This window comes from Megascapheus bottae, chromosome 15 (assembly GCF_031878675.1).
Source record: "Megascapheus bottae isolate mThoBot1 chromosome 15, mThoBot2.hap1, whole genome shotgun sequence".
Classification (NCBI taxonomy): Eukaryota; Metazoa; Chordata; class Mammalia; order Rodentia; family Geomyidae; genus Megascapheus; species Megascapheus bottae.
This window is the reverse complement of record NC_143523.1, coordinates 18,726,436-18,752,678: the sequence shown is the minus strand read 5'-3', so window position 1 is coordinate 18,752,678 and position 26,243 is coordinate 18,726,436. Positions and strand designations below refer to the sequence as shown.

The 26,243-nt window shown below is 38.9% G+C and overlaps 1 protein-coding gene across 1 annotated transcript in view; it reads left to right on the top strand.

Moving 5' to 3' along the window:
* Positions 1-26,243, top strand: part of Sorcs3 (sortilin related VPS10 domain containing receptor 3) — a 380,666-nt gene that overhangs the window by 322,414 nt on the left and 32,009 nt on the right. The window contains exons 15-19 of the mRNA XM_090345517.1: positions 7,694-7,811; positions 8,799-8,932; positions 16,578-16,691; positions 20,100-20,271; positions 22,018-22,204. Of these exons, the coding sequence (XP_090201643.1) occupies positions 7,694-7,811; positions 8,799-8,932; positions 16,578-16,691; positions 20,100-20,271; positions 22,018-22,204 (725 nt within the window). The remainder of the gene's footprint in view (positions 1-7,693; positions 7,812-8,798; positions 8,933-16,577; positions 16,692-20,099; positions 20,272-22,017; positions 22,205-26,243) is intronic.

The following is a 26,243-nucleotide window of genomic DNA, read 5'->3' as shown; positions in this document are numbered from 1 at the left end:
GAAAAAAATGCCTGGAGAGTATCCTCCACACACACACACACACACACACACACACACACACACACACACACACGCACAAATGAAACTGTAGGAAGAAATAGGGTCACTGAATATTATTATTATCAATATTATCAGGGGATAGAAGGGAGTGTCAAATGTAGTCGCAAAGGTGAAAAATTGGTGAAAGAGCAATAAAAGGATTGGGAGTGAATATTGATGTTGACACAGAGAGAGGAGGCTTGGGACTGAGTTGCTGCTAAGGAAGAGGTTTCTGGTCTGAATATGAGTCATTCCCTTGAGGCAATCCCAGAAAGGGCAAAGTCCAGAAGGAGCTGATGGAGTCAGCATTGGTGTTACTCTGTTTCTGATCCTGTCTTTCAGGCAGATTTAAAGAGAAATAGGAATTGGTGGTTGGTGGAGTTCACAATGCAGGCAAAGTCCTGGAGGAAGGGGAGCGGGGGCAATCTTGTGTGCAACTTCATGACGTAATGTGATCCTAGTTGAGCTCAATGAAAAGTACCCCAGAAATAGTCTGAAGTGGACCCTACCTAATCTAACTCCCAAAGAACAACTTGTTCTTCCCTTCTTGACAAATCTAGCGATGACTTGGTAATAACTCCTTATCCTTTCCTTCTTTGAAGGAGCATGTTCATCCACTCACTTCTACTTGAAACTCACATATCTTTTGGAACTATCTATAAAAGCTGGTACAAGTGGTATTTCTTTCTTAAAAAAAATCAAATACCTATGCAAGAGAAACAGGTGACCTGGTGCTTTTCTCCTGTACGGTGGTAAACATCTTGTTTTTTTAAAATCCTACTTCTCTAATTACATTTAGTGTGGCATTGTTTCCATCTAAATTATAGCAATTATGTACCCACATCCCATTCGAAATCATTTAATTAATGAGCAGCTAACCCTCTCTGTGGATGGAATTCTAATGAAGTCTTTTATTTTCAAGAGCCACCTACATCTCTCAAATTAATCACTTTCTTCCCAGAAAGCCTTACTCAGGACTGGATGGTAGATTAGTAAAGGTATTTTATTTAACATTCCAGGAAATCACATTTGTCCAGCACAATTGAGGAGAACCAGGGACAGAGTAGCTGTTCCCCCTCCCAGTTAGAGGCTGGATCCTCTTAAATCTCAAAGGGTACCAATCTTATTTCCTCTGAGGTGTCACTGCAATTTTGGGAAAAAGAAGTGAATGCTTTTGTTAGATTTGTTCTAGCAACTAACTAACCCAAAAACTATATTTATTAAGCATCCTTTAGGTGAAAGAAATTCTGACAGAGACAAGGATGGATGACTCTAATAGATAAGACCTTTGCATACAGGGTTACCAGGAAATATTTTGAACATCTGGAGGTAGACACAGGTGTCAAAAGTCTCAGAAGATATCTTGGAGCATTACCTTGCATCCCAGCTTTTTAAGCATTATGCCATTGATTAAAAGGACACTGAATTCTTAAGGAAAGTGATTTGTTTGGGTTGTCCAGCTAATTTGTGGCAAAGGGGAAATGAAGAAAAACCAGATCTTCTCACTTCTGTACTTTGTTCTTCCTGGGTGCTTAACGTTAAACAACAATGCAAGAAATACAGGTCCATTGTGACCAGAGTAATGGAAGCAGCATACACATTTAGAAAGGGAATGCTTTTCTTTAAAAGGTACCAACAGCATCTTAGGTTCATTGAGTCAGGAAAGATGAATCTGGAGTTCAGGCATGCACTCATATGAAAAATCCCTATGACTAGGTAAAAGGAAAAAGAAAAACAGACATAATAAATTTTAATTGATTTTTGCCCTTGAAAATCCATACAATGAGAAATGGCTTAGAGAATCCATTTATTTTATTTCTTGGGTTATGAGTAACTTCTTCAGGAAAAGCAAAAGGTGGAGCTCAAATTTCCAGGCAGCCATCTATATTTATGTAGAAATTGCTCACTTTCTCCAAAGCTTAGTGGAAAGATATCACATGAGCACATCCCCCCCATACACATTCAGTCCCTGTGTTTGAGTTAAATGTGCTTTGAAAATGGAATTCTAAGTCAAAACTACATTTTTAATCAAAGCCTTTGATAACAAAGTAGTTGGGTGGATTTTTTTTTGGCAATTCCAGCTAGGGGAATCCTAATGATAATGGAATTTTCAAAAATTTCACTTGCATTTGGTCATATGATGGGGTTTAAAGTCCATTGCTAATTATGCTTCCTTGAGTTAAGAAAGAGAGCTAAAATGTCTTGTTTAAAAAAGGAAGCCACAATAGTTTATGCTTATCACAGCAAGGAAGTATAATAGTTGTTTTTATTTGGCTTAATTAGGAATCCATTTCTCTTTGCCTAAGACTTGAGAACTAAACCTTACTTTCTGTAATATCTTTGTTCTTTCTGTTGGCACTAGATAAATGGCACTCACCATTCTTTATCACATAACTACTGGTGAGGCAAATTGTTTATTACAGGATACAAAGAATTATAAACATAGGGGTGTTTCTAATTGGGTAACAAAAATTTGATCAAAGATCTAAGAAGATTAAGAATTTCTGGGTAGGTTGTCTAGAGTAACAAAGGCTCAGTTTTGCCCTGGAGGCAGCGTCATCGTCTAGGACTCAAGAGAAATAAAAACACTTAGGCATCCTAAATGAACTAATAAAAAAAAACTGTGAGTATGACAATCTATGCTTAACAAGCCCTCATAGAAAACCTCTGATAAAAGGGCCTCTTGAGCTTTTGAAGTGAGCTTAATATTGCCAAAAAAATTCAGATTTTCTTAAATAATTAGCATCTAGTTTGGGAATCATACTATTCTTATTTTTTGAGGCAGAGGCTCACTAGAGAGCCTACAATTACCTTGTAATATATATATATATATATACATATATATATATACACACACACTCTTGATTCAGCTTTCCCACTTCTATGATTATAGGCATGTATGCAGCCCTGCACACTCTATTCTTTGATATTTCCATGCTTTTGGTTTCTCTATTCTACCCATCTGTTGAACTATTTCCAGTGATGGAAAATTTTATTTGATAAGTAGATGTCATAGTTGTTTTTTGAATTACTCATTAGGAGCTAATCTTTTTTCCCCCAGTTCAGTATTGTGTGTACCTTTTCGCTGACTATCATCACCAGTTGAGAAACATGGTTTCTGTCGATGGTCTTCTTGATTTCTGTTTTGGATTCTTGCATTCACAGATCTTGTCATAAATTTTTCACCTGTTCTACCAGGATTTATTTTAAAAAAGGAAACAGTTGAATATGAATTAGTTCTTATTTCATTCTTGTTTATATTCACTATGGATTTCATTTATTCAGCTTCCATAGCTGTAGCTAGATGAGCAGTGAAAACATGTGATAGTGAGAAAGCAAGAGAGGGCAGGTTTGTTCAGAAGAAATGTCTGAGACACTAGGACATTATGTGACAGACCACTGACTGGTCTTACTAGAAGAGAGAATAGATGGATGGAAGAGGAATGTGTGTTAATATGTGTTTATGTTTGAAGGATATTCAATGGTTTTATCTTAGTGATCTCCATCCAAGGCCACTGTGGAAACAAAGGAAGCTCACAGTGTTTAAATGATTATAATTTTGCATTGTACACAAGAGACTAACCTCTAGAAAAAGCAAACTAACATCCTCCCAAGTGAGGATATTAGTGTATCAATTGACAGTTTGAGGAAAGACCTGGGCTACATAGTAATGAAATCCAGGATGGAAGCCAAAACTATGTATAGATAAATAAATGAAAAGAATGTACTTGCCAAGATTTTAAAAGTGAAGAATCTGAACTAGTCTACGAGTTTGGACTGATCAACTATTCTTGTATTCAGTCCTAAAAATTTGATCACTCTGAGCTCAGACCCAGACATCCCAGAATTGGGAAAACAACTTGGAAGAGATCTTTAAAGGCCCAGCATCAGTTAGGAATGTGCACAGAATGTTTCTTGCATCTCACTCACTGTCAAGTTTGAGGAACAATTAAGCCTCAGGTCAGAGTTTTGTGCTCTGCTAACTCTAGAACATATCTTTCCCCCTGATAACTTTGTAAGAACATCCCCCACTCCTTGCTCCTCTTTCTTTTGTTTCTTCCTAAGTGGTGTTCAGGTTAATCAACTTGAGGTCTTACATCACCTCTTGGACTGAGAGATGAAGACTGCTCTCAAGTCATGTGAGCATTATCTCTATTCACTTTCTATGAGTGCTATACAAATTGCCATAAATTGTGTGTCTTAAAAGCACAGGGAAATTTTGTTTGTTTTCTCTCACAGATCTCAAAGCCAGAGGCTCTGCTTCTTCTATATTTGCAGGCAAGAATTTATTCCCTACTACTTTTTCTGATGACTCCACATATTGCTTAGTTTGTGACCATATGACTTCAAATTCAACTTCTGTCTTCACAAGGACTTTTTGCTGGGAATCCTTCCTGTTTGTATCTCTGAACAGAATACTTGTCCTTGAATTTAGGCCAGCTTGGTAATCCAGGGTAACCTCATCTTGAGATTCTAATTTACTTACATCTGGGAATGCTATTTTTTTCCCAAATAAGGTCACGTTATACAGTTCATGGGATAAACTATAGCTATATCTTTTTGCGAGCTACCATTTGACCTCTGATATCATCTGTTTTGTTGTTGTTGTTGATTGTGGGACTTGAACTCAGGACCAAGCTCTTTTGCTCAAAGCTACCATTCTGCCACTTTGAATCTCAGCTCCACTTCCTGTGTTGTTGTGGTTAATTGGAGATAAGAGTCTCATGGACTTTCCTGCCTAAGATGGCTTCAAACTGCAATCCTCATATCTCATCTTCCTGAGTAGCTAGGATTACAGACGTAAGCCACCAGTGCCCCTTGAACATATTTGTAACATCTTAAGCACTCTTTCTCAGTGGCCCTTTAAGTTTTGAGAACTGTGTACCATTTGCAATAATATGATAAAAGACAGAATATATCTACAGATAGATATATGTTTCAATAAACCCATATTTCTATTTAAAATTTCAAGAGATTCAGAATCTAATCACCACCACAAGGCCTACATGTGAACTGTGGATTGAGGACTTAGTCTGTCTATGTTTTTCTTAAGTGGTAAAATACAAAATTAAACCATAATTCTTCTTTGCGATCTGGCTAATGTAGAATAGCACAGGATTATTGCCTCTTTTGATCAAGATAACATACATTATTCTGTTAGCTTCTGTTAAGATCATTTTGAGAGTTTCAGGTCTCCCTGAAGTGTTCAGTTATATTAATCACATTGCATATGAAACTCCTTAAGCTGCTATTATTTCCTTTAACTTGAACTATACCAAGTCTGCTTTTTAAAATATCCATACTTATGTCATTACCAGAGGAAAGATTTGACATTTCTTCCTCTTATATCACCTCTTATTAAATTCAGCCTATCTCTTTAGATTATCAAGTCCTTATTAGGTCTTGATTCATTAAGAAAGCATATTGAGTATTAGTTCCAGTTTGGGTTACCAGAAAGTTCAGTTTCTCGTGGCATACATTATTTTCATGACTTCAAGTATTCATAACGGTGACAAAGATAAAAGCCAACAGACATGCACAACTAAGTATTGACCTCTCTCTCCCTCTGGTTGGTTTTAATACTTTAATTAGGTACTCTTCAGCAGCATAATTTCATGAGCACCAGTCTCCTGTTTTTCTTCCAGATTGCTATTGCAAACTCCAGTACCCTCCTTGCTGTCATTCATGAAAATCATGGGCCTCAGAGTTTCCTCATGTGTCTGTTTGGTCATTTATGTCTATGAATGGGTTTGATCTGACATGGTGTATTTTGTGACCTATCAAATAACTACCCTATTTGGAAAAAACAGAAGTATATATTTCAGCCTCACTGCTACCCTGCTATTCCGATGGCTGGAATTCAAGAACACTTACTAGTGGGAATGGTGTTTGAATGTAGAGATTTAAAAAGCTGGATAGGAAGGGAAGGAAAAGTTTGTTAATGCCTTCTTCCACTGCCATGTTTTCAGTGATGGGCTTATCAGTTTAACTCCTCTTTCTCCAGACAACTAGAATTTATGATAGGAGGTAGCTATTGTGTTAACAATTAAAGGGAACTCAAACATTTGAGAATGAAAGGATGAAAATATCTTATCGGATAACTATTCCAGTAGTGTACTGAATTCGGAAACCACTGGCTTTAGCAAGAGTACAAGAGTGCAAGAAATTGAAGAAAACCTAGCACAGAAAAAGAGAGAGAGAGAGAGAGAGAGAGAGAGAGAGAGAGAGAGAGAGAGAGAGAGAGAGAGAGACAGAGACAGAGACAGAGAGAGAGACAGAGAGAGAAAGAGAGAGAAAGAGAGAGAAAGAGACAGAGACAAAGACAGACAGAGACAGAGAGACAGAGACAGAGAAATAGAGACAGAGAGAGCAGGAGGGAGGGGGAGAGGAAAGAATGAGTTAATTTCAATCTGCTCTGTGGTGGAAGCCACATACATGGATTGTTCTAGCCTGCATACTTCTACTAGTCAGTTTTAAAACTGGGATTCACATAAAGACCCTATAGTTTTAACAAAGTCTAGACCCACCTATCTATCCCTTAAGGGATATTTGATCTCATTTTAGTTAAGACTCTAAGGTCTTTAATGAACATTTCTGAACATTTTCATAGTTGTTACTGCAGTTATATTTTATCATGTGCTCTACAGAAGCAATCCTATTTCTTTCCCTATTTTACAATTTACATTAGTTCCCATGCTGCTCCCAAGCTTTTTCAACTTTCAGACAGTCATGTGATGGGCATTTGTCTCTTGGTTTTCACCAAAGAATATCTGAACTCTGGCACAAGTGAATTGATGAAGTCTTTCTGAAATCAACACCATCCAACTCCTTGAATGACTTCAGTTATTTTAAGCTGCCAGCCTGATTTGTCTCTCCTTTACATCACCATGATGGATGTCTTGTATTGTAATTGCAAGACATACCACCCAAGTAGAGTATAGATTATCAGTCTATTTTTTTATATTTTTCTAGAAATGATTGATCATTCATATTTATAGGGCTATCAACTTCTGGGCTTTGAAAAGGTCAGTATTGATTACCCAAGTCACACAGAGGGTTTACTTCTTTGCTGCACATCAATATGAGTTCCTTTTATGAAACTGCTGTGATTTTTCAGGGACTGTGGAGGTAGGGCAGTTGTCATTCATATGAATTAGTCAGTAGGCATTTCAAGTAAAAGGGTTAGATGCAGTCATAGGATATTGCATTCTCCTCCCAATACCTCCTCCACCCCCTCCACGCACATGCAACCAGACATTTACTCACTGCTTTACAGATGAGGATACCATCCCTGTCTATGGACATAGGGAAAACGCCAGTGCTTACATCACGGAGAAGTGAGGAGTCTATAATATGAACAATGGTTTTATCTTAGTGGTAGATTTTGAATTCTTATGAATGTCTTTATCTATAAATCCTTTTATCGTAAATGCTTCTTATAAATCACATATATAGATTTTCCAATGAATAAAGAAGACAAATGGAAGCCTAGTTTAAACAATATGCTAAGTGGCTAGAACTATAAGAAAGGTGTTTGTTGGCACTTTGGAAGAAGAAGAAAAGTCCAAGCTGTCTTGACATCTTCCACCTTGATCTTGTGATGCCTTGCTGACTCTCTTCTGCTTTCTTTCCCATCCACCCCCTAAACTCTTAGAGTTTTTGGCCACTTCAGCCTGCGCTCTGAGTGGCAGTTGGTGAAAGTGGACTACAAGTCTATCTTCAGCCGGCGTTGCACCAAGGAAGACTATCAGACCTGGCATCTGCTCAATCAGGTATTCCTTAGGGAAGGGAAAACTGGCTTTAGGAGTAGGTTTTGGGTTCAGTGTTCTGTGGGCCTTTGGGTGAAACGAAGGCAGAGTGCTAGCTGATTATATGATTTTGTGGGAACACTTGGGCACACCCAGCCTAGCTAGGTTAGATGGCATTTAGGGATCATTGTGGTTCTTTGTACTCATGGAGGTCACTGAGCTTCCTGGAGGAGGAGGGATGCTGAAAACATTTTAGATTTATCTGCAGAAAACTGTCCAGCAGACAGCTAGAAAGCCTTTACTAGCTTGCTTGTCTGCACTATGAGTGTAGAGGGTTAGAGTACATCTCACACCAACCTGATATCAAGGCATTCTGGAGAATCAGGAAGAGGAGTTCTGAGAAAGAGCGAGCAATGAGGTTGCCTTATCAATGATGGGTATCTGTTCTTATGCAGTAGAGGCAGATTTCTGCATTTTCTAAATGCTGGAGTCCTTGTCATTTTTGTTTGTCCTTCCATACCATCTAGGACTTTACTGTGATTATTTGTCACCGAAAGGAAAGGTTTGAGGTCAAGTTTAATTTTACTATCAAGATGATTTGGGATGGAGGAGTATGGGGATGGATGATATGGGGAACCAGTCAACACTGGCCCTTTCCTGTAGATTTGCTGGTGTATCCACTTGGGCAATGGCATTGTCTATAAGGGTATGGGGAGTGTTTTTGCTCTGTAGGGAGGTGGAAAAGAAGCAGGATATGACAGCGTGTGACATGTGTGGCTGGCACAGAGCCATCTTCCTATAATAGTGTGTACGTGATGACAAAAGAGTGTACTTCTGCTGTTTGATGTTCTGGGTGGTTGCTGTGACTGTAATTCCTACACAGAGTGGCTATTAAAATTTTAAAAAGAAGAAAGAAAAGAATGAGAAGGCCAATGCCTTTTATTACCAAGCTAGTTGATCACATCTCCTGAGTGTTTTTCTTCATCTCTCACTTTTGACTTTCTCTCTAAGGGAGAACCTTGTGTCATGGGAGAAAGGAAAATATTCAAGAAACGCAAGCCAGGAGCTCAATGTGCCCTAGGTCGAGACTACTCCGGCTCGGTAGTCTCTGAACCCTGTGTCTGTGCAGACTGGGACTTCGAGTGGTGAGTCCTGAGGCATTTCCTAACCAATTTCAAACAGCTTGCTTACGTGTCGGTAAGGCTTTGGTTTAGATGGGGTTAGCGGATGATCCAGAGATAAGTGATGAGATGGCCTGGTTTCAGGGGCGGTTAGAACGATCTGCCTCTTTGAAAGGAGTGAGAGAACAAAGGATTTTCACAAGAACGATCACTGCCTCGACTGAGCCATCATTCCCAACGAGGCTTCTTCTTACCTGTCTGTGTTGGATGACACTGGAGGGATTGCATTGCGCACGGAGGAAGCTCTGGAGCAGCCCCCAGACAACACGTCTATGTGTCTTCTTTGGTACTGATGTTTCAACTTGGGCTTTTGGAAAATAGGTGATATTCCATTTGAGCCACACATCCAGCCCCTTTTAAAATTTGTTTTTGGATATTTTTTTTAAATTCAAGGCTTACCTCAGGCCATGATCCTCTTTCCCTTAGCCTCCCACACAGCTGTCCTTCCAAGTACAGCCCAGGGGATTTTTTTTTTGTATAAGGTTGCAAAGTAATCATAGCAGTGTATAAAGTAGTTGACTTAAAAATTATGGCTTTTGATATATGGCTAGTCATACCCAATATCCAGAATACAAATACCAAGCCACCTTGGGTCTTATTGTAGATTGACCCTATTGAGAACCTGTCAGACTACAGGTTCTTCTGTGCTTTTCTGATCTATGGCAAGCCATCATCCATTGTAAGTAGGCCTCATAAATGAAAAGAAACAAGACTTGTAGTGTAAATAATTTTGTTTCCGTAATTCAATAACATTTACTGGTTTGGATAAAAATCTCATTGCTGTTATAGTCACAGCATATTTGGAAAATATTCATAATCTCTGTGCCTTCACCTCCTCAGCTGCAAAATAAAAATACATAGCACTTACCTCATTGGGTCCTTGGGAAAAATAAGCAAATTAATAAACGATTGATTCTAGACCATTAATATAGATAGAGCATTTATCCTAATAGTTTAGAAGCTACACATACTACATATGGTAGCTGTTGTGTGAATTTTTACCCCAGGGTTAACTAGTCCCCATAGGATTTCTGGCAAATAAACCAGAGCTTCAAATAAGCACTGTCTTCAAAATAGTACCTTTGGGGGTTATCCATTTTGTTTAAATGCTGGTGGCATTACTTAAAGTATTTCTGTACCCTTCTTTGGGGTTGGCTGTCAGAACCCATTTCCAAGTGTAAAGCAGGATCCTTGTCAAGCCTTTTGTAGTTCTCAGGTCTGTAGCTAGAGGTCTCACTTGGACCCAGGGTCCTACAAGATGAATATACTTACTGCCGCATTTGAATGAGGAGAAAATGAGCATTCTGTGACTGGGAGAGGAACAGTTGGAATTCAGGATGCAGGTTTAGTTAAATTCCATGTTCTCTCTTATCTCAAGGAATCAAACAAGTCTTATTATTTGAGATTTACTTTATGTTTTAGAGGGAACAGGGTGTCCACATTTAGTTACTGTAGAATTAAAACTCATCTCCAAATGGCCAAGGTTTATTGCTATAGATGAAGTTTAATATAGAATGCTTCATTAACTCTAAAATAACTTCAAAATGAAGCAGTTTTGACCTTTGGTATTGGAATTTTAATAGATATGTAGTCTCTAAGAAGACTTTATAGAATTTTTTTTATAAGGTATTGTGTGTTTACATTTCTGCAGTCAATCATGCCTGATATTAAAAAGAAATTGGGAGCTCTCAAGTCAGATGCCAGGCAAACAAGCAGAAAAGTTTGATATAATTTAGAGGCTGTATATCATCAGAGAACAAGATAATCAGACCCCTCAAAAAAGAAGTCATAGCCTAAATGTACTTACACCACTTGTGACTGTGGAAGAAGTGTTTTCCCTCCCCATTTTATTAGCATCAATTTCTCCTAAAAGTGGTGACAGGCCCCTTCTGTCCCTGTCCCAAAAGCCTCACTCCTCCTCCCAAAATGCCAGTAAGCTTCAACAGTCAATTTTTATACAAGTCCATAAAGATGTTGAACCTTACTCACCTTCTTCCATTCTCTCCCTTTGCCTTCCCCGTTTACTCTATTTTTACATTCCTGTCATTCATTTATTTCAGACACATAAGCAGCACCCCAATTAGATCAATTGTTTATGATTTCTGGAATTTCTTGGTTATTTAACAGTGATTCAGGGGGCTGAAATGGGACTAAATATTATGATTGTCTTCTTTGTAAGTCAGTTTCAATAAGCATAGATAGTAGATTTAGGGGTGTGTGTGTGTGTGTGTGTGTGTGTGTGTGTGTGTGTGACATCTACTATGGTTTGCCTTTTATTATCTTGAGTACTACTGCTAGAAAGCAATAGATGGCAACAGTTTCATAGGCCTTCGTCCTTCCTATCATCTGCCCTACCAAGAAGTATTAGTAGCTAAGGAACCCGAATTGCACAGCCCAGCCAGCACATTTCGTTAAGTACATTCCTTAAGCCAAGTCAGCGCTTGTCAGTGGATTGATCTAGGAAAAAAGTTTAAGACTCAGAGGCAGCAGGTTAGGAGTTTAGGGATGGGAGATGGGTAAGGCTAAGTAAGCTCCTTCATTTTGATGGAAGTGTTGAAGGGTACAATCTAGATTTCCAAAGGGGAATTCCTTTCCAAATATGCCCTTACTCTGCTTACAGTGAGGGGTTTATAGATACACAGAAACAGTTATCTGTCCAACGCAATTTCCTTTTACAACTTTCATCAGAGTCGGTATTAATAATAAGGGTGAGTGCCACATAAACATTGAGGCTTCAACTGAGTCAGAGGCTCACAAATCCTCTGCTGTATGCTTACTGTGGAGAGCTATTCCATAGCATCTGTGAGAAACAAATTCTCACTGAGAATTAAGATTGTTAGAAACAAGAAGGTGGTACAAAAAGGAGCATGAGGCGTTTGCTCTAAAGTTGTGTAAGTGATTGCTAGAGGGAAATAGCCCTCCAGGATACAAATATCCAGTGAGTAATTATGAAACTGCCCTCATCTATGCTTCATTCCCTAAACACTCACTCTATGCTACCGTTCCTCAAGGGCTTACTGGGTATTAGGGGTTTTTTTTGCCAGTTCTTTTTACAAAAATGATCATAAACAATGTATTGATATCATGGAAACACAGACTAAATAAGTCACTCAACATAATATTACTCCTACCAGATCCACAGAATCTGGTTTCCAAGTGGTGATGCAGAAGACTGATGTGACGGCACAGAAATGAATTTATCTGTATCTAAAATCCAATCAACCTTTAGTATTATGCTTATGGATCACAAGCAAGCATATATATTTTTTCTGTAGTGGGCAAGCTAAAGTATAACAAAGACAATAAACAGTATACTGACAAGAGTTATTGAGGTAAAAGAAGGCATACTAGCATAATAAAGAATATAATTAAGTGCTGAATTTTATGGCCCTGAACTACAGTGTTCATTCTTGTAATCGCAAGTTACATGTGGTTATTTAAAATAAAATTTAAATACCATTTCTTGGTTAAACTGGTTAGTGGTTACCATAAAAAACAGCACAGATATAAAATAATTCAATTGAAGAGAAATCTGCCGGACATCACTAATTTTACTAATGTGCTGGAGATGGTCAGAGTAAAGAGACTATTGGACAAAGAAGACATGATGTGATCCTGGAAGGCTTCCCCTAAAAGGGAGTGGGGGAGCTGTCTAGTCTGGATGCTTGTTAGTGGGAAAATACAGCCTTTCAGAAAGATAAAGCAGGTATTGACATAAATGATAAATGAGAAGGTTGTTGGTGAGTAAAGGGATAAGGCATATAGATAGAGTGGAATTCAATTATAAGGAATGCTTGAAAACTCATTGTTGGGTTTTCCAAAACATTTTTGCAATATCTTGGTTATAACTGGCTGCATATTTTTTTCTCCATGACTATAAGGTTTATGCTTTAGTAGGACAGATGATGATATTAATTATTCATCCATCACTGTTATGGCTGTATCTGTGTGTGAGTGCTTACACTGTGCTTGGCAAGACCTTTCTGATCCCAAGCCAGTATGTTACCTTACCTCCCGCCGTGGGACATTAGCACCTGTAGATCAGTAACAGTAAGCCAGAGAGTGGAACAGGGCTGAGGAGGCTCTGATAGGGGTGAGATGGTATTAGGGACAAGGCCTTTTCTGGAGGACATGATGATTTCATAGTTGGCCAAGAATTTTCTCCAATGGCTAGAAAGATATCCTTTATGATTGTATTGATGCAGAATATCATTCCTCCCCGATTATCATCCCCACCTGCCTCTGTGAAGGGTGTGCAGATTTGGGTAAGTTATTTGGCCTCTTTGGACTTTCTGTTTTCACTGTAACTGAGGAGACTGAACCAAAGATGGACCAGCATCCCTTCCAATACTGACCTACAGGGTTTTTTCTTTCTTTCTTTTATTCACACTTCTGAATTGCCCTGGCGCTTCCTTTTTAGAATTCAAACTTTCCCTGGGTGAGGTTTGGAAGATGTGCCAACAGATTCCTGGAAACAAATTTTCCCTCAAACTTTCAGAAGTTCAGGTTTTATTACCGAGGAAGCCACAGAGGTGACTTATTATCTTGAAGAAAACTGCTGAAGTGTTTGCAAAATCTGTCAGTATACTTCCCTGAGGCAAATCAAACTTTCTGTCGCTTCATGTCCAAATCTCCCAGGTCTCCAGAACACAACTTATCCCTGAGAAGCTGCTTGTGGTCCTGAGACATGTAAACTCCTGGGTTGGGAAAAAGGCTAAAGCAGTCTTAGAGATTTTCATATACATTTAGAAATTAGTGAAGAAGCTGGACACAATAGCCCATGCCTATAATCCTAGCTACTCAGGAGGCTGAGATCTGAGGATCATGTTCAAAGCCAGCCAGTGCATTAAAGAATGTGAGACTCTTCTCTCCAATTAATCACTAGAAAATGGGAAGTGGGGCTGTGGCACCAGGGGTAGGGTAGTAGCCTTGAGCCCAAGAGCTCAGGGACAGCACCCAGGCCTAGAGTTTAAGCTCAACAATGGACAAAAAAAAAGCAAAAAAAAAAAACAACAACAACAACAAAAAAAGAAATTACTGAATAAATCCACAGCTTTGGGGCAGTCAGATTCTACTAATGTTAAATATTCATAAGGTGATTTTTGTTCTTTGGGGCAAAGCAGCCTGTTTGATGTACCTTTTAAAAAAAATTGCTGCATTGAAAACAAGTAGCAGAGCTGAACAGATCTAGTGAAGACTGCTAGAGTTTGTGTAGAGCAATAGAACAGTTCCGTCCCTTACAAGGCTACAGGAAAGAGCATCCTTCCTCACAGTAGCTCCTAGGTTCAGCAGGACGACTCAACAAGTTCATCTCACAGCACAGGAGGGGCATTCTGTTGAAGTAGTGCAGACATACCACTGCCCAAGGAATGCCTGGAAATAATATATTCAGTGGCATATTGGTAAATATTTATCTGCCATCTCTCTGGGAACAAACAAATATTGATCATTGTACATATTCCCACAAGGGCAAATTTTAAGCTATTAATATGGCATCACTGAATGCAAAACTGGAAAGAAATAAGTAGTAGCCTATCTCATCTTACATCATTAATAATATATAATACATAGTATATAGTATATAGTACATTACTCATGATATATTGAGTAACATTACATAATATGTAATATAAATTACATAATATAGTTATATTAGTAATATAATATCTAACATATTATAAATTGATCCCAATTTTGACAAGTAAATATCCCCAAAAGCAGAGACGATATAGCACCATAAATTATAGAATATGATATTCATAACATAAATAATATATTCAATACTATGTATTATTTATTAACCAAGTAATAATAAAATCCAATAGAGCAATAGAAAATTATGTGTTTTGAATTATATCATATGAGTGAGATTTCATGTAACTTAGTTCTTAATCCTAGCATTGTTGTGTTCAACATTACTTTGCAAAGTTTCTGAAATGTTACAGTCAGATCTCATGGACCAGGATAGCACTAGCTCAAGCCAGTCTTGGCAAGAAAGCCTATTATAGACTCTTTTCTTTAATTCACCAGCAACAAAACAGAAGTGGAGCTGTGACTCAAGGGGTAGAGTGAGAGCCTTAAGCTTTAATCAGTTCAAGCCCTGTAACTGACACAAAATGGGGAGAGAAGAAAAGGAGGGGGTTAGGAGGAGAAGGAGGAGGGGAGAAGGGAGTGGAGATGACAATCAAATCCCCCCCAAAAAGGATACTTTAATCTCAGAGCATAACATAAAGGAAGGTTTGCTGAAAGTGTTTGTTTATGGTTCTGGTTGAGAGAAATATGGCAGGTAATGTACAGGAACTCTTTCATCAGTTGACATCCAGGACTATACAGATTACTGAACTTCCCCTGCTGTATGAATTATTTTATTCTTTAGTTGGGTTTGGGATATGTTGTATCTCCTTCAAAGCTTGAAAATCAATTGAGGGCAGAGCTTGTTACACCTATTTTATATGTCAGAGGCAATATCGAATAACAATAAATATGGAATTATATTTGCAATCCTGTCTCCCTTCAGTTTCTATCCTGGAAAACCCACATAGAAAATCTGCCTGTGTTTTTACTGGACTTTCACAAAATCATGGCTCCAAAACTATGGAAACAGAAAGAAGCAGGGTTTGCTGTAGAGGGAGTAGTGACCATGGTGTTTTGTTCCTTTAGTGCTCAACAAATCAATATTCTAATGTCCAGATTGTGCTGCCTGGTCAGTGGCTGTCAGAAAACCCTTAGATGCTAAACTTGGAAGCATGAATTCCCCTGTCAAGAAAAGCCTCCTCAGTGACCTCAGTCTGGTTACAGGAGCAATAATCCCTTTTATTTAATTACCCTTCTTCTACTTTGACATTTGCACACCTGGAAACTTTATGAAAGTTTAAGAAGCAGGGAAACACCCTCTGGCCTTCAGACCCAGCCTTCTGGGTCCTCCATTGTCTTCGCTTTTTCTCTTTGCACATGGGAAGAACGAAGATTATCATAATCTTCTTCTTTTTGTTATGGCTGATATTTTGTGGATCCAGGGAAAAGAACTACATTCTAATTCATTTTAAGGAAATGTGAACTTCATTCTGTTTGATCAGGGATAGTTTGATGTACACACCTCGGTAAATATATACAACTAAATACATGTTATTGTGTTTGAGAGAGGTTAAATTCACAGGGAAAATGAAAATAAATATTTGCAAGATCAATTTTGGAATGACATGTCATTAATCATAACCTAGAAATGTATCCTGACCTTTAAAGTCATCTTCTTGGTGGCCATCCATTTATTTAATTTATTCTACTTTGATCCAAACAAAGCATTTTTATAAATTTATGATAACCTCCGTATCAACCGCAAGCCGTTGTATGTATTCTTCCTATTCTAATCTTGAATTTCCAGTTCATAACTCACCATTTTTCTTTTGTAACTATACTCCAAATGACTTCAGACTAATTCTAAATCTAAATTTATACTCTTCCCAAATCCTGAGTATTTGTTTGGACTAGGACAATTAAAACAACGTGTTATGACCTGCTAAACTGATAGTGATAGGACATAACATATGTAGCTGGGGGAATTTTAGTATTTGTACATATATGCCATTTCACAATATTAATTTTTTGACAGTGATTATGGCTATGAGAGACACGGGGAGACCCAGTGTGTCCCAGCTTTCTGGTATAATCCAGCATCTCCCTCAAAGGACTGCAGCCTTGGTCAAAGCTACCTCAACAGCACTGGGTAAGTAAAAACACATGGAGAACCTCACCTTGTTTTCTCATTTCTCTGTGGTAGAATGAAAAGGAATGCATTGCTGTGGGAGGAGATGGAATGAACAGATGCTTCATTTTTTCCTCTCGCTTTAGAAGGAAATTGAGGAATTGCTGCAACACAAGCACCATGTTTGGGAAGTAGTAGAAGAAATTATGATCATCCATATTTCAATGGCTTTGGCCAATATGCCTATTAGATACAGATCAATTTTGTCAGAACTCATCCCCGGGAAGGAATGCTGTCTTATTCCAGAGGCCTCAAATGAAATAAATTAATTCAAGTGGTTCACAGAAATTAGAGTGTTCTTTAGCAAGAGACAAATGGAAGTTCTCATTCACAGATGCACAAAACTTCAAATTAAAACCCACAGTCTCATCTGAGGCAGTCATGGTAGTTGCACAATTAGATGCATGCTTCTCTTGGTTTATTAATTGCTGCTCAGATGCTCAAAAAAGATTTTGTGTTTTTTTTTTTAATTTTCCCTTTTTTCCTGGAGACTTGTTATCTTGTCTTCCTTTTGCTGTCTCCATGGGCCTGGAAGAGATCTTTCAAGTGGAAGGTGAAAAAGGGAAACCTTCCTCAGTTCTAACGTGGTTGCACAGCCATCGGAGGATCTTGTTAAAATGCTGCATCAGACCTGAGAGATTAGAAATGAGGTTGAGATTCTACTCTTGTAGTGAACTCCCTCCTGATGTGGGGACGGTTGGTCTTCAGACCACTCTATGAGTAGCAGGGACTAAGGCACTCTGCAGGCCGGTCATGCCTCTTCCAATGGGCCTTCTTCCATCTCTGCCAACTCAGTATCCTTTTAATTTGACCTGACCCACTTGCCACACACTGGGAGGTGTTACCTACCCATCTGGCATCTGCAAAGGGAAAATGAAAGTGTTGAAAAGGTGAGTTGAGTGGTCTCAGCAACTCTGATAACCACAAAAATTGAACCAAGTATTTCATCCTACTCAGGCTTATTCCTGGGTCCTGGGTTGGAGTTCCAGAAGTTTTGATATTACAGGTAGCAGTCTGATTCAGACTTAAACCATTCAAATGGCTCAAACTTAAGGAGAAATCTTGATAGAGAATACAATACTAGGGTGTTTGAAGAAGGATATAGTAGAGGATCCATTGGGCATAATGGGAAAATAATTATATTAAGAAATCTCTCAGAAACCTGTGGCTTTTACAATTGGATCCAATTGCTAGCAACTTATATGCATCAAAGCAATAACCAAATAAATCAGGAAGATAAAATGAAAGATCCTTTTACTCCCCTTATGTAAAGGATTTACCATAAGTATCTACAAATTCTTCAATGTTGGTTTATATTATAAATCATAATACAGCTTGAAATAATGGCCAACTAAGGATAACAAGGAGGTTGGATGATGCAAAGTTTACATTAGGATATAGCACCAACTGAAACATCTGTCATTAGTTAAAAATGAAATATATTCTGGTAATGACACTCAAACAAGTCTACACTGATTAAAATTTTTGATTAACTACATTGATGACAAGAACTAGGCATGTGAATATATATAATGTTATAAATATATAATAAGCAACTTAATTCTAAGCTGTCTTATCATATTTTAAAGTTTTCCCTAAAACTTTTAATAATGAAAATCTTTTTTAAAAACGCTTTTAATTTTAATAATAATGCATCTTTCTCTGAGCTGATACACTAAAAAGTTTACCATTTTAGCATGCAGTATGGAAAATGGCATCCATACTGAATAAAAACATCTCAGATTACCATGAACAATAGTGTAAATCTATCAGAGTATGTGTTTTAATTTCATCTGAGATAGTAACTACCTCCACTTTGCACTCAAAATTGCAATCACTGGAGGGAGGTCTGGGGTTGATGTCCACACTTGGGATCTGAGGAGGAAGTCAGGTATTGGGTTACTACTAGTAGAACTTAAGATATATCCAATTTTCTCTTTTTCTAAGACAACATAGATGTGTTGATGAATTACTCCTGGTATAGAGAAAGGAGTCAAGATGCTATGGCGAGGAACCAGGATTTTGGCCTAGTGGTAGAATGCTTGCCTAGCATGCACAAAGTCCTGGGTTCGATTCCTCAGTACCACATACACAGAAAAAGCCAAAAGCGGTGCTGTGACTCAAATAGTAGAATAGTAACCTTGAGAAAGCTCAAGGACAGTATTGCCCAGTCCCTGAGCTTAAGCCCCAGAAATAACAACAACAAAAAGATGCTCTGGTAATAATGATAGTGGTGATGATGATAATGGAGATAGGGGTGGTCGCACATTTATGCAACTTTTTCTAGGTGTTTGGGGTGTGTGTGTGTGTGTGTGTGTGTGTGTGTGTGTGTGTGTGTGTGCTGGTTATGAGTACTAGGGCTTGAACTCAGAGCCGCAACCTCTTTCTTGAAACAGGTACTCTAGCACTTTAGCCATACCTTTACTTCCAGCTCTTTGCTGGCTAATTGGAGATGAGTCTCTCAGATTTGTCTGGCTTAACTGGCTTTGCAGTACAATTCCCCAATCTCAACCTCCTGACTAGCTACGTTTATAGAGATAAGCCCCTGGCATTCCAGCTGGTATATTGTTTCTAGTGAAGTCTTACTGTGATAAGTCAGGGGCTTCTGCCTGTGTAGGCAAGCTGTTGGATCACAGGTGACCAAATATGGCTGGTGTCATGGCAGATTGTGGTGCTTTGTAGGGAAGCACTTCCAGGCTAATCTTCTCTACAAAATAATTTTGCTCCAGGGGAATTGAACAGGAGTTTCAGTCTTGTGTTCCTAATCTGACATTTATGTTGTAGACAAAGCAACAGATAAAACAAAAGATTAGCAAGAGACAACTGCTTTATAAGAGCTCAGTGGCTCCAGAGTAGGGCAGATCACATATTAGGGGAGGAAATAGTATCCCAAGATGGACAGTAGACACGAAGAGGTCTCCCGACTGAGGAAAATTAGAAGTCTGCTGCTTTAGTACCATGACCTTGGAGAGAAGGAACAGTCCTCTCCCTGACAGAAGGAGCTTGCTTTCCCTGCTTCTCAAGTGCAATGGGCATCCCCTTCCTTCTCTGTGTATGACTCAGACATTGATTTTTCTTGGCTGGTTTAGACACTGACCTGACCTGCAACTCACCAGGTGGGATCAATAATAATGTTTAAGGAGCTACTCTTCCTGAGATGGAGGGATAGCAGTTCCTTAGCATTTGTTTATCCTCTTAAATAGCTATCTTTTTCAAGACTTAGATTTTAGGGATGGCTGTGAGTAGCTTCTTCCTGTTGCTTCACGATTTTATTTACTCTTTTTTGAAACACACACACACACACACACACACACACACACACACACACACAGTCAAACCACGCCACTGTCAATTGTTCATTCTCTTTAGGTACCGGAGGATTGTGTCCAACAACTGCACAGATGGACTAAGGGAAAAGTACTCAGCCAAGGCTCAGTTGTGCCCTGGAAAAGCCCCTCGAGGTCTCCATGTGGTGACAACGGATGGACGTCTGGTGGCTGAGCAAGGGCACAATGCAACCTTCATCATCCTCATGGAGGAGGTAAGTGTCTACCTGGGCCTCTGCTGTCAGGACTCACTTACTGGCCATTCCAAGCCAGGCATGAAACAAATGATCTTGCAGTTCCCAGACAGCTGCAGTCATTCGAGGTGAGAAGCAGACTTTGGGAGAGAAAGCTGACAGGATCACGAGGCTCAGGAGGGCCTCCTTCCTCCAGCCCAGCCCTGGGGTCCACTTGTGCCTCCCACATGGAGGTTTAGATGTGTTCTTCAGGAATCCCCCCGAGGGCTTGCTTAGGAAATGTGTATACCATAAAACCACCATCTGCAAACTGCTGGAACAAGGACATCCAAGTTATATCTGAAGCTTTGAAGGCCCTCTATTATTTCATTCTAGCCCTTAGCCTCACTGATTAGAAAAACCCACAAGCTTTGAAAGGGTCTTGAAAGTGCGAGTATGAGGAAAGCGGGAGATGATTGCAATGCCGGAAACTTACCTTTGTGAGAAATCTTGCATTAGTTGCCTTTATTTTCTTAGTATCTTTTGCAACCAGGCAATGCAAGCCAATGGTATTCAGTCATGCCAGGGTGAAATTAGCTCTGTTGACTGCTTCTTGCTCCCTGTGTGAGCAGCTTCTCTTCTTTCCAAACCAGGAACTTTTCTTGTCCTCTTTACCGAGTTGGTGGAGCTGGAGAGCTCTCCTGATTGACAATGCCCTCTAAATTTATATGCAAATTACGCTATGCTCTGGAGATCATGGAAAGACAGACAAGCACTAAGAGGATTTTTTTTTTTTTACAAGTATGAGCCCTCAGAAGCCTTTAAAGTCAGAACCACAGCAGATAGGACAGGGTCCTTATCCTGACTTGACAGATTCCTCCACCTTCACTCTACATCCAGCACTTGAATGAAAGGACTTTTAAGATTCAGAGACGGTCATTATCATATTTCTACAAGGGCATTTTCATGACCAGATATATATAAAAACCTTTCCTTGAATGGCTATGAAGAGCCACAATCTAATCCATTTGAATCACCTTGGGTTCATTTCCACTTCAATTTATATTTCTAAACTTATGTGGAGTTTACATTGCATATGGGGATGAGGAGAGCATCTTTCCATATTTCATTCACTTCTTGGGGAGAGAGAGAATATGACATTGGGACAAATGCACAGTCTCTGGGCAGAGGATTGGATCGTGATTAGAAAATGCATTTGTCTCTTTATTCCATCATCTCTTTTGGTATGCAAGAAGTTGATAATGTTCTTCTTCATCCACAGTTTTTGTTTGGGCCTCAAGCTCATTCTAAACTTACATCTTGTGCTACTAGCTATGTGATTTAGATCAAGTTACTTTATTATTATTTTTTTAGTTACCACTTTAGAATAATAATATTTCCTACAAAACAGCATTATGAGGTGATTGTTCAGCACTGCATATGGAACTTTGTAAATACTTCATTTACGATTATCACTCTCACTGTGACACAGCATAAACCCTGTACATAATAGGATCAGGAAGCCCTTGATCTCTCTCCCTCCAAAGTTCAGGTACACTTTAACTTATCCACTGTCACTAGTATCCTGCCATCTCAGATGCAGTAAGTATGTGCCCATAGTGCCCTGTGAGTATTAGATAGGAGTAAGGTGATTTTTCTGAGGTGTTTTGTCCATGGGAAACACAGTAGGTATTCAGGGAGTTCTGCTGTCACATTTGAAAGAAGTATTCCCTCAAAATCAAGCGAGAACTTGTGAATGGTCCCAGATCATCTGCTGTTTTCTTGTAGGGTGATCTCCAAAGGACAAACATCCAGCTGGACTTTGGGGATGGGATTGCTGTGTCCTATGCTAACTTCAGCCCCATCGAGGATGGCATCAAGCATGTGTATAAGAGTGCAGGCATCTTCCAGGTGACGGCCTATGCAGAGAACAACCTGGGCTCCGACACCGCGGTCCTCTTCCTGCACGTGGTGTGTAAGTACCCTGAGAAGCCCCTTCTCCCTGTTCCTAGTCGCCCAGTCCTTCTGGCCAGATTGCTGGGATCCAGAGCTGAGGTCAGGTTCAGTGCAGCCATTATAATGACTCAAGCCAAAAGACTGAGTTGTATACTAATCCGTGATTCAGCGTGTCCTGGCAGTGCAGTGGACAGTATCTTGAAAGTCTGAGTAGCGAGCCTCTCCTTTCCAGCATCACACATTTCTGACACACACTGAGAATAGAATGTACACGTCTCTTTCTTGTAGTCTGGACAATCCCGAGAATATTTAAGTGGAACCTTGTCAGACTGATGACCACGGGTTCATTTTCAAGCTATTATGAGTGATGATTGCACAAATCAAACTAAACTATTATCTCTGTTGGAGAAAAGAAAACAAAGAAGGATTACAGAAATGGATGTTTAGATCATTTTAAAAGAGAATTGAATGTGTAAACAACTTAATTCATACACCTCAAATCATTTCAGGTTTATTTTGCTATAAACAAATACAAGGAATTTCCAAACTACCTGGATTATTTCTAGAGATGACTTCATTGCTATTGGCTATGCAAACACTTCAGCTAAAAGTTCCAAACTGTTTATGGTGGTGCCAGGTGAATTTTGTATATTAGCTATTGTGAGACTTGACTCCTAGAAGCAGGAAAATGAATATTGCCATTTCACAGAATGGCGGGTCAAGGAACTGTTGATAATGTGGCCGGCATTTGATTTCTTTATCTTGATCAGTGATATTCATGTTCTTCAGGTTTCTGTGATTCTTCTTTTAGCAACAGTTGTTTATTATCTATGTTAATATATATTCTAAGATCTAGCAGATGCCTGGAAACAAAGATAGTACCAAACCCTAGAAATACGTTCTGTGGCCGGCTGCCGATACATCATGGGGATACGAAGCATAATGATGATTTGTGCCCCAGGAAGAATAGAGAGAGATCATGTGAGATCTCATCTTGTAAGAGTGTTGTATAATTTGAATGTATAAAGTGTTTATTGCTAGGGCCAGGAGTTTGGCCTAGTGGTAGAGTGCTTGCCTAGCATGCACAAAGACCCAGGTTCAATTCCTTGGTACCACATACTTAGAAAAAGCCAGAAGTGGTGCTGAGGCTCAAGTGGTAGAGCTCTAGCCTTGAGAAAAATCCAAGGACAGTCCTCAGGCCCTGAGCTCAAGCCCAGGACTGGCCCCCCAAAAAGTGTTTATTCCTGGAGCTTACCATTTAGTCTCTCAGTCTGTGCTTGACTTGGGGTAACTGAAAAGGCAGAAAGTAAAAATGTGGTAAAGAAAAAAAAAGCATATTGTGTTCTTCATAGTTGTTTTCCAATAAGCTGTCACATGTGCTGCAACATCAAGTTTTGAAAGCTTAACTACAGAGAGGGTTTTGTTTGTTGTTGTTGGTGGTGGTGGTGGTGTGTTTTTTTCATATATTTTTATTGTAATTAATAGAAGGGTTACATGATATTTTCAAGATAGAAGATGCATTAATTCACATACATTGATACCCTTTCACATGTCTGGGTTTTTTTTTTGTTTTTTTTTTTTGTTTGTTTGTTTTTTGGCTGATTGTAGAGCTTGAACTCCGGGCATAGGCTCTCTCCCTGAGCTCTTTTGCTCAAGGCTAGCATTCTCTTACTTTGAACCATGCTACACCACCTCCTGTTTTCTGGTGATTAATTGGAGATTAAAGACTCATGGACTTTCCTGCCCAGGCTGAATTCAAATTGTGTTCCTCAGATTTCAGTCTCCTGAGTATCTAGGATTACAGGTGTAAACCCCTGGTCCCAGCCTATATGGAATTCTTTTTCTATTGCTAACTCAATGATAGTGTGTTAGGCCACTTAGTAAACAACCCACATCTAAGAGGTTTTCTGGTATAGTGTAAACTACCTAGTTTCCTATTACAGAAATATAAAATATATGGAAGGAAACATAGATTGTAGATTAATTATGCCTGTAAAAATGCCAGTCTATATAACCTTGAGATAAATTATATTTTTCTTGAGTTTATTAAACTCTAACTTTAAATGATTTGATTCAGAGTACGACTTGTTTCTGAGGGCTCTTGTAACTACAAAATAAATAAATAAATAAATAAATACAAATAAAACCCCTATTCATTTATTAATTTAATCAAGTATTTATGGAATTTTTAAGATGAGCAAAGTATTTTGTTATGCTTTGAAGGCTCAGCAATAAAAGAAAAATATGGTCTTAGCTTTGAAGAATTTGCATTCTGTTTGGGAGTGGGGAGGTTCTGCAAAGAATGAGTTACAGGTAGGTAAAATGATGATTATCTTCATTCACATGTCAATTACAGTCATTTTCTTGTGGAATCACCAAGTCAGAATCCTGGGTAGGGGGTGATGAAGAGATGAGATGGAATGGCAAGTATTGATAAGACTAGACTCAAGAGCATATAAGGAGGCTGTGGGAATCAAATTGGATAATGTGTATACTTTGGGGGCCCTCTCCTTTCCACCATTTTTCAGATTAGATAATTTACTGGAAGGAATCAGAATTTAACTCATAGCTTCATTCCTGACCATGGTTTATTCCAGCAAAGGCATATAAAGTAAAGTCAGCAGAAGGGAAAAGCTCAAGGGACAAAGTCCAGGCAAAACTAGGTGTAAATTCTTTCCCCATGGAGTCACTCAGTGTGTATCTATTCTTTATGCAATGAATGGTGACAGCATAAGAGCTGGTTACCAGAGAAACTCAGTAGAGATTCCCTTTCATTTGGGGCAGATCAGTTACTGTCTTGCCTAGTATAAAACAGAACTCCAAACTTCCAACAAGCAGGTATTCAGAACCAGTTATACCGTTTGCAAGAACAGTTAGCCAACATTGCATACTCTTACTAGTTAACTCTTAAACAAGATCAGTCCAAGAACTAAGTTCCCAGTCACCAGCTGAGAGCCAGCTCCTCATGCAAACTTTTTCTAAAGACAATAATTTCAGGTTTAAGTTAACAATTTTCTGCACAGCTTACTGATAGCTACCTGTTATTATCATAATTATAATTACTAGTACTTCCTAATAACTTTCTGCTTGACATTTCTGCTGGAATTGAAAATAAAGACAAAGAAAAGGGACATTATGTATTCCTTTGCACTGTGGACAAGAAATTGTCCCACTCATGCTTCTGATTTTGTTAAGATTTGGCCTTGTCTGCAGGTGTGAAGCCCAAACCCCCAAAACCAAAAAAAAAAAAAAATCAGCAAGGAACAGGTTTATACTGTGGGTTATATGCACAAAGGAGGAAATGTTCCTTGAAACTTTTATCGTGCTCATAATTCCCTCCAAATCAATCATGGATGCATTTACCAGACAGTTATGATCCTGGAAACTGCTCTTGGCCTCACCTTGGGCCATTAGCTAACAAAAGTAGTTGTTAGCTGCCCGTAATAACCAATCTCGAGCAGATTATTAGATTTCCATCAAAATGGGCACTCTCTGACAGGGAGGATTTTAGGAGTTTGTGGCATTCTTTCCTAAATCTGCTCCAGCTCTCTTCTGGCTACTTCCTGGAAGTCTGGATCAGGCTTAGGATCTTTGCCTTTAAAAGCTACTTTAAAACAGATACATTAAAAACAACCACTACAAAGAAAAATCTCTTGTTTCCATATCTTGGGGTTCATTTCATCTTATGTGGCCATATGTACATAGCTATTGAGCCATTGTGATCCTCTGTTAGGACTATCGGTATTTCCTTTTTCTTTCTTTCCCTCCTATGGTTTATCTGCTGTTGTCACTGTAGTTGATTTTGAAACCCAGTGTAATATGTATGTACGTATGTATATATACACGTATAAACCCATATATAAAACATATATATGTATATATATATATGTTTATCTGCATTAGGGAAGGGAAGGGGAACAAGGAAATGATGAGACAAAGGGCAAAGAGCGAACCAATGCAACAACGATACTCACAAAAAATATGTTGGAAACAAACTTTACAACTTGGAGAGGGGCATTGGGAGGGAAGTGGGAGAGAAACGTGGGAGGGGGTAACAA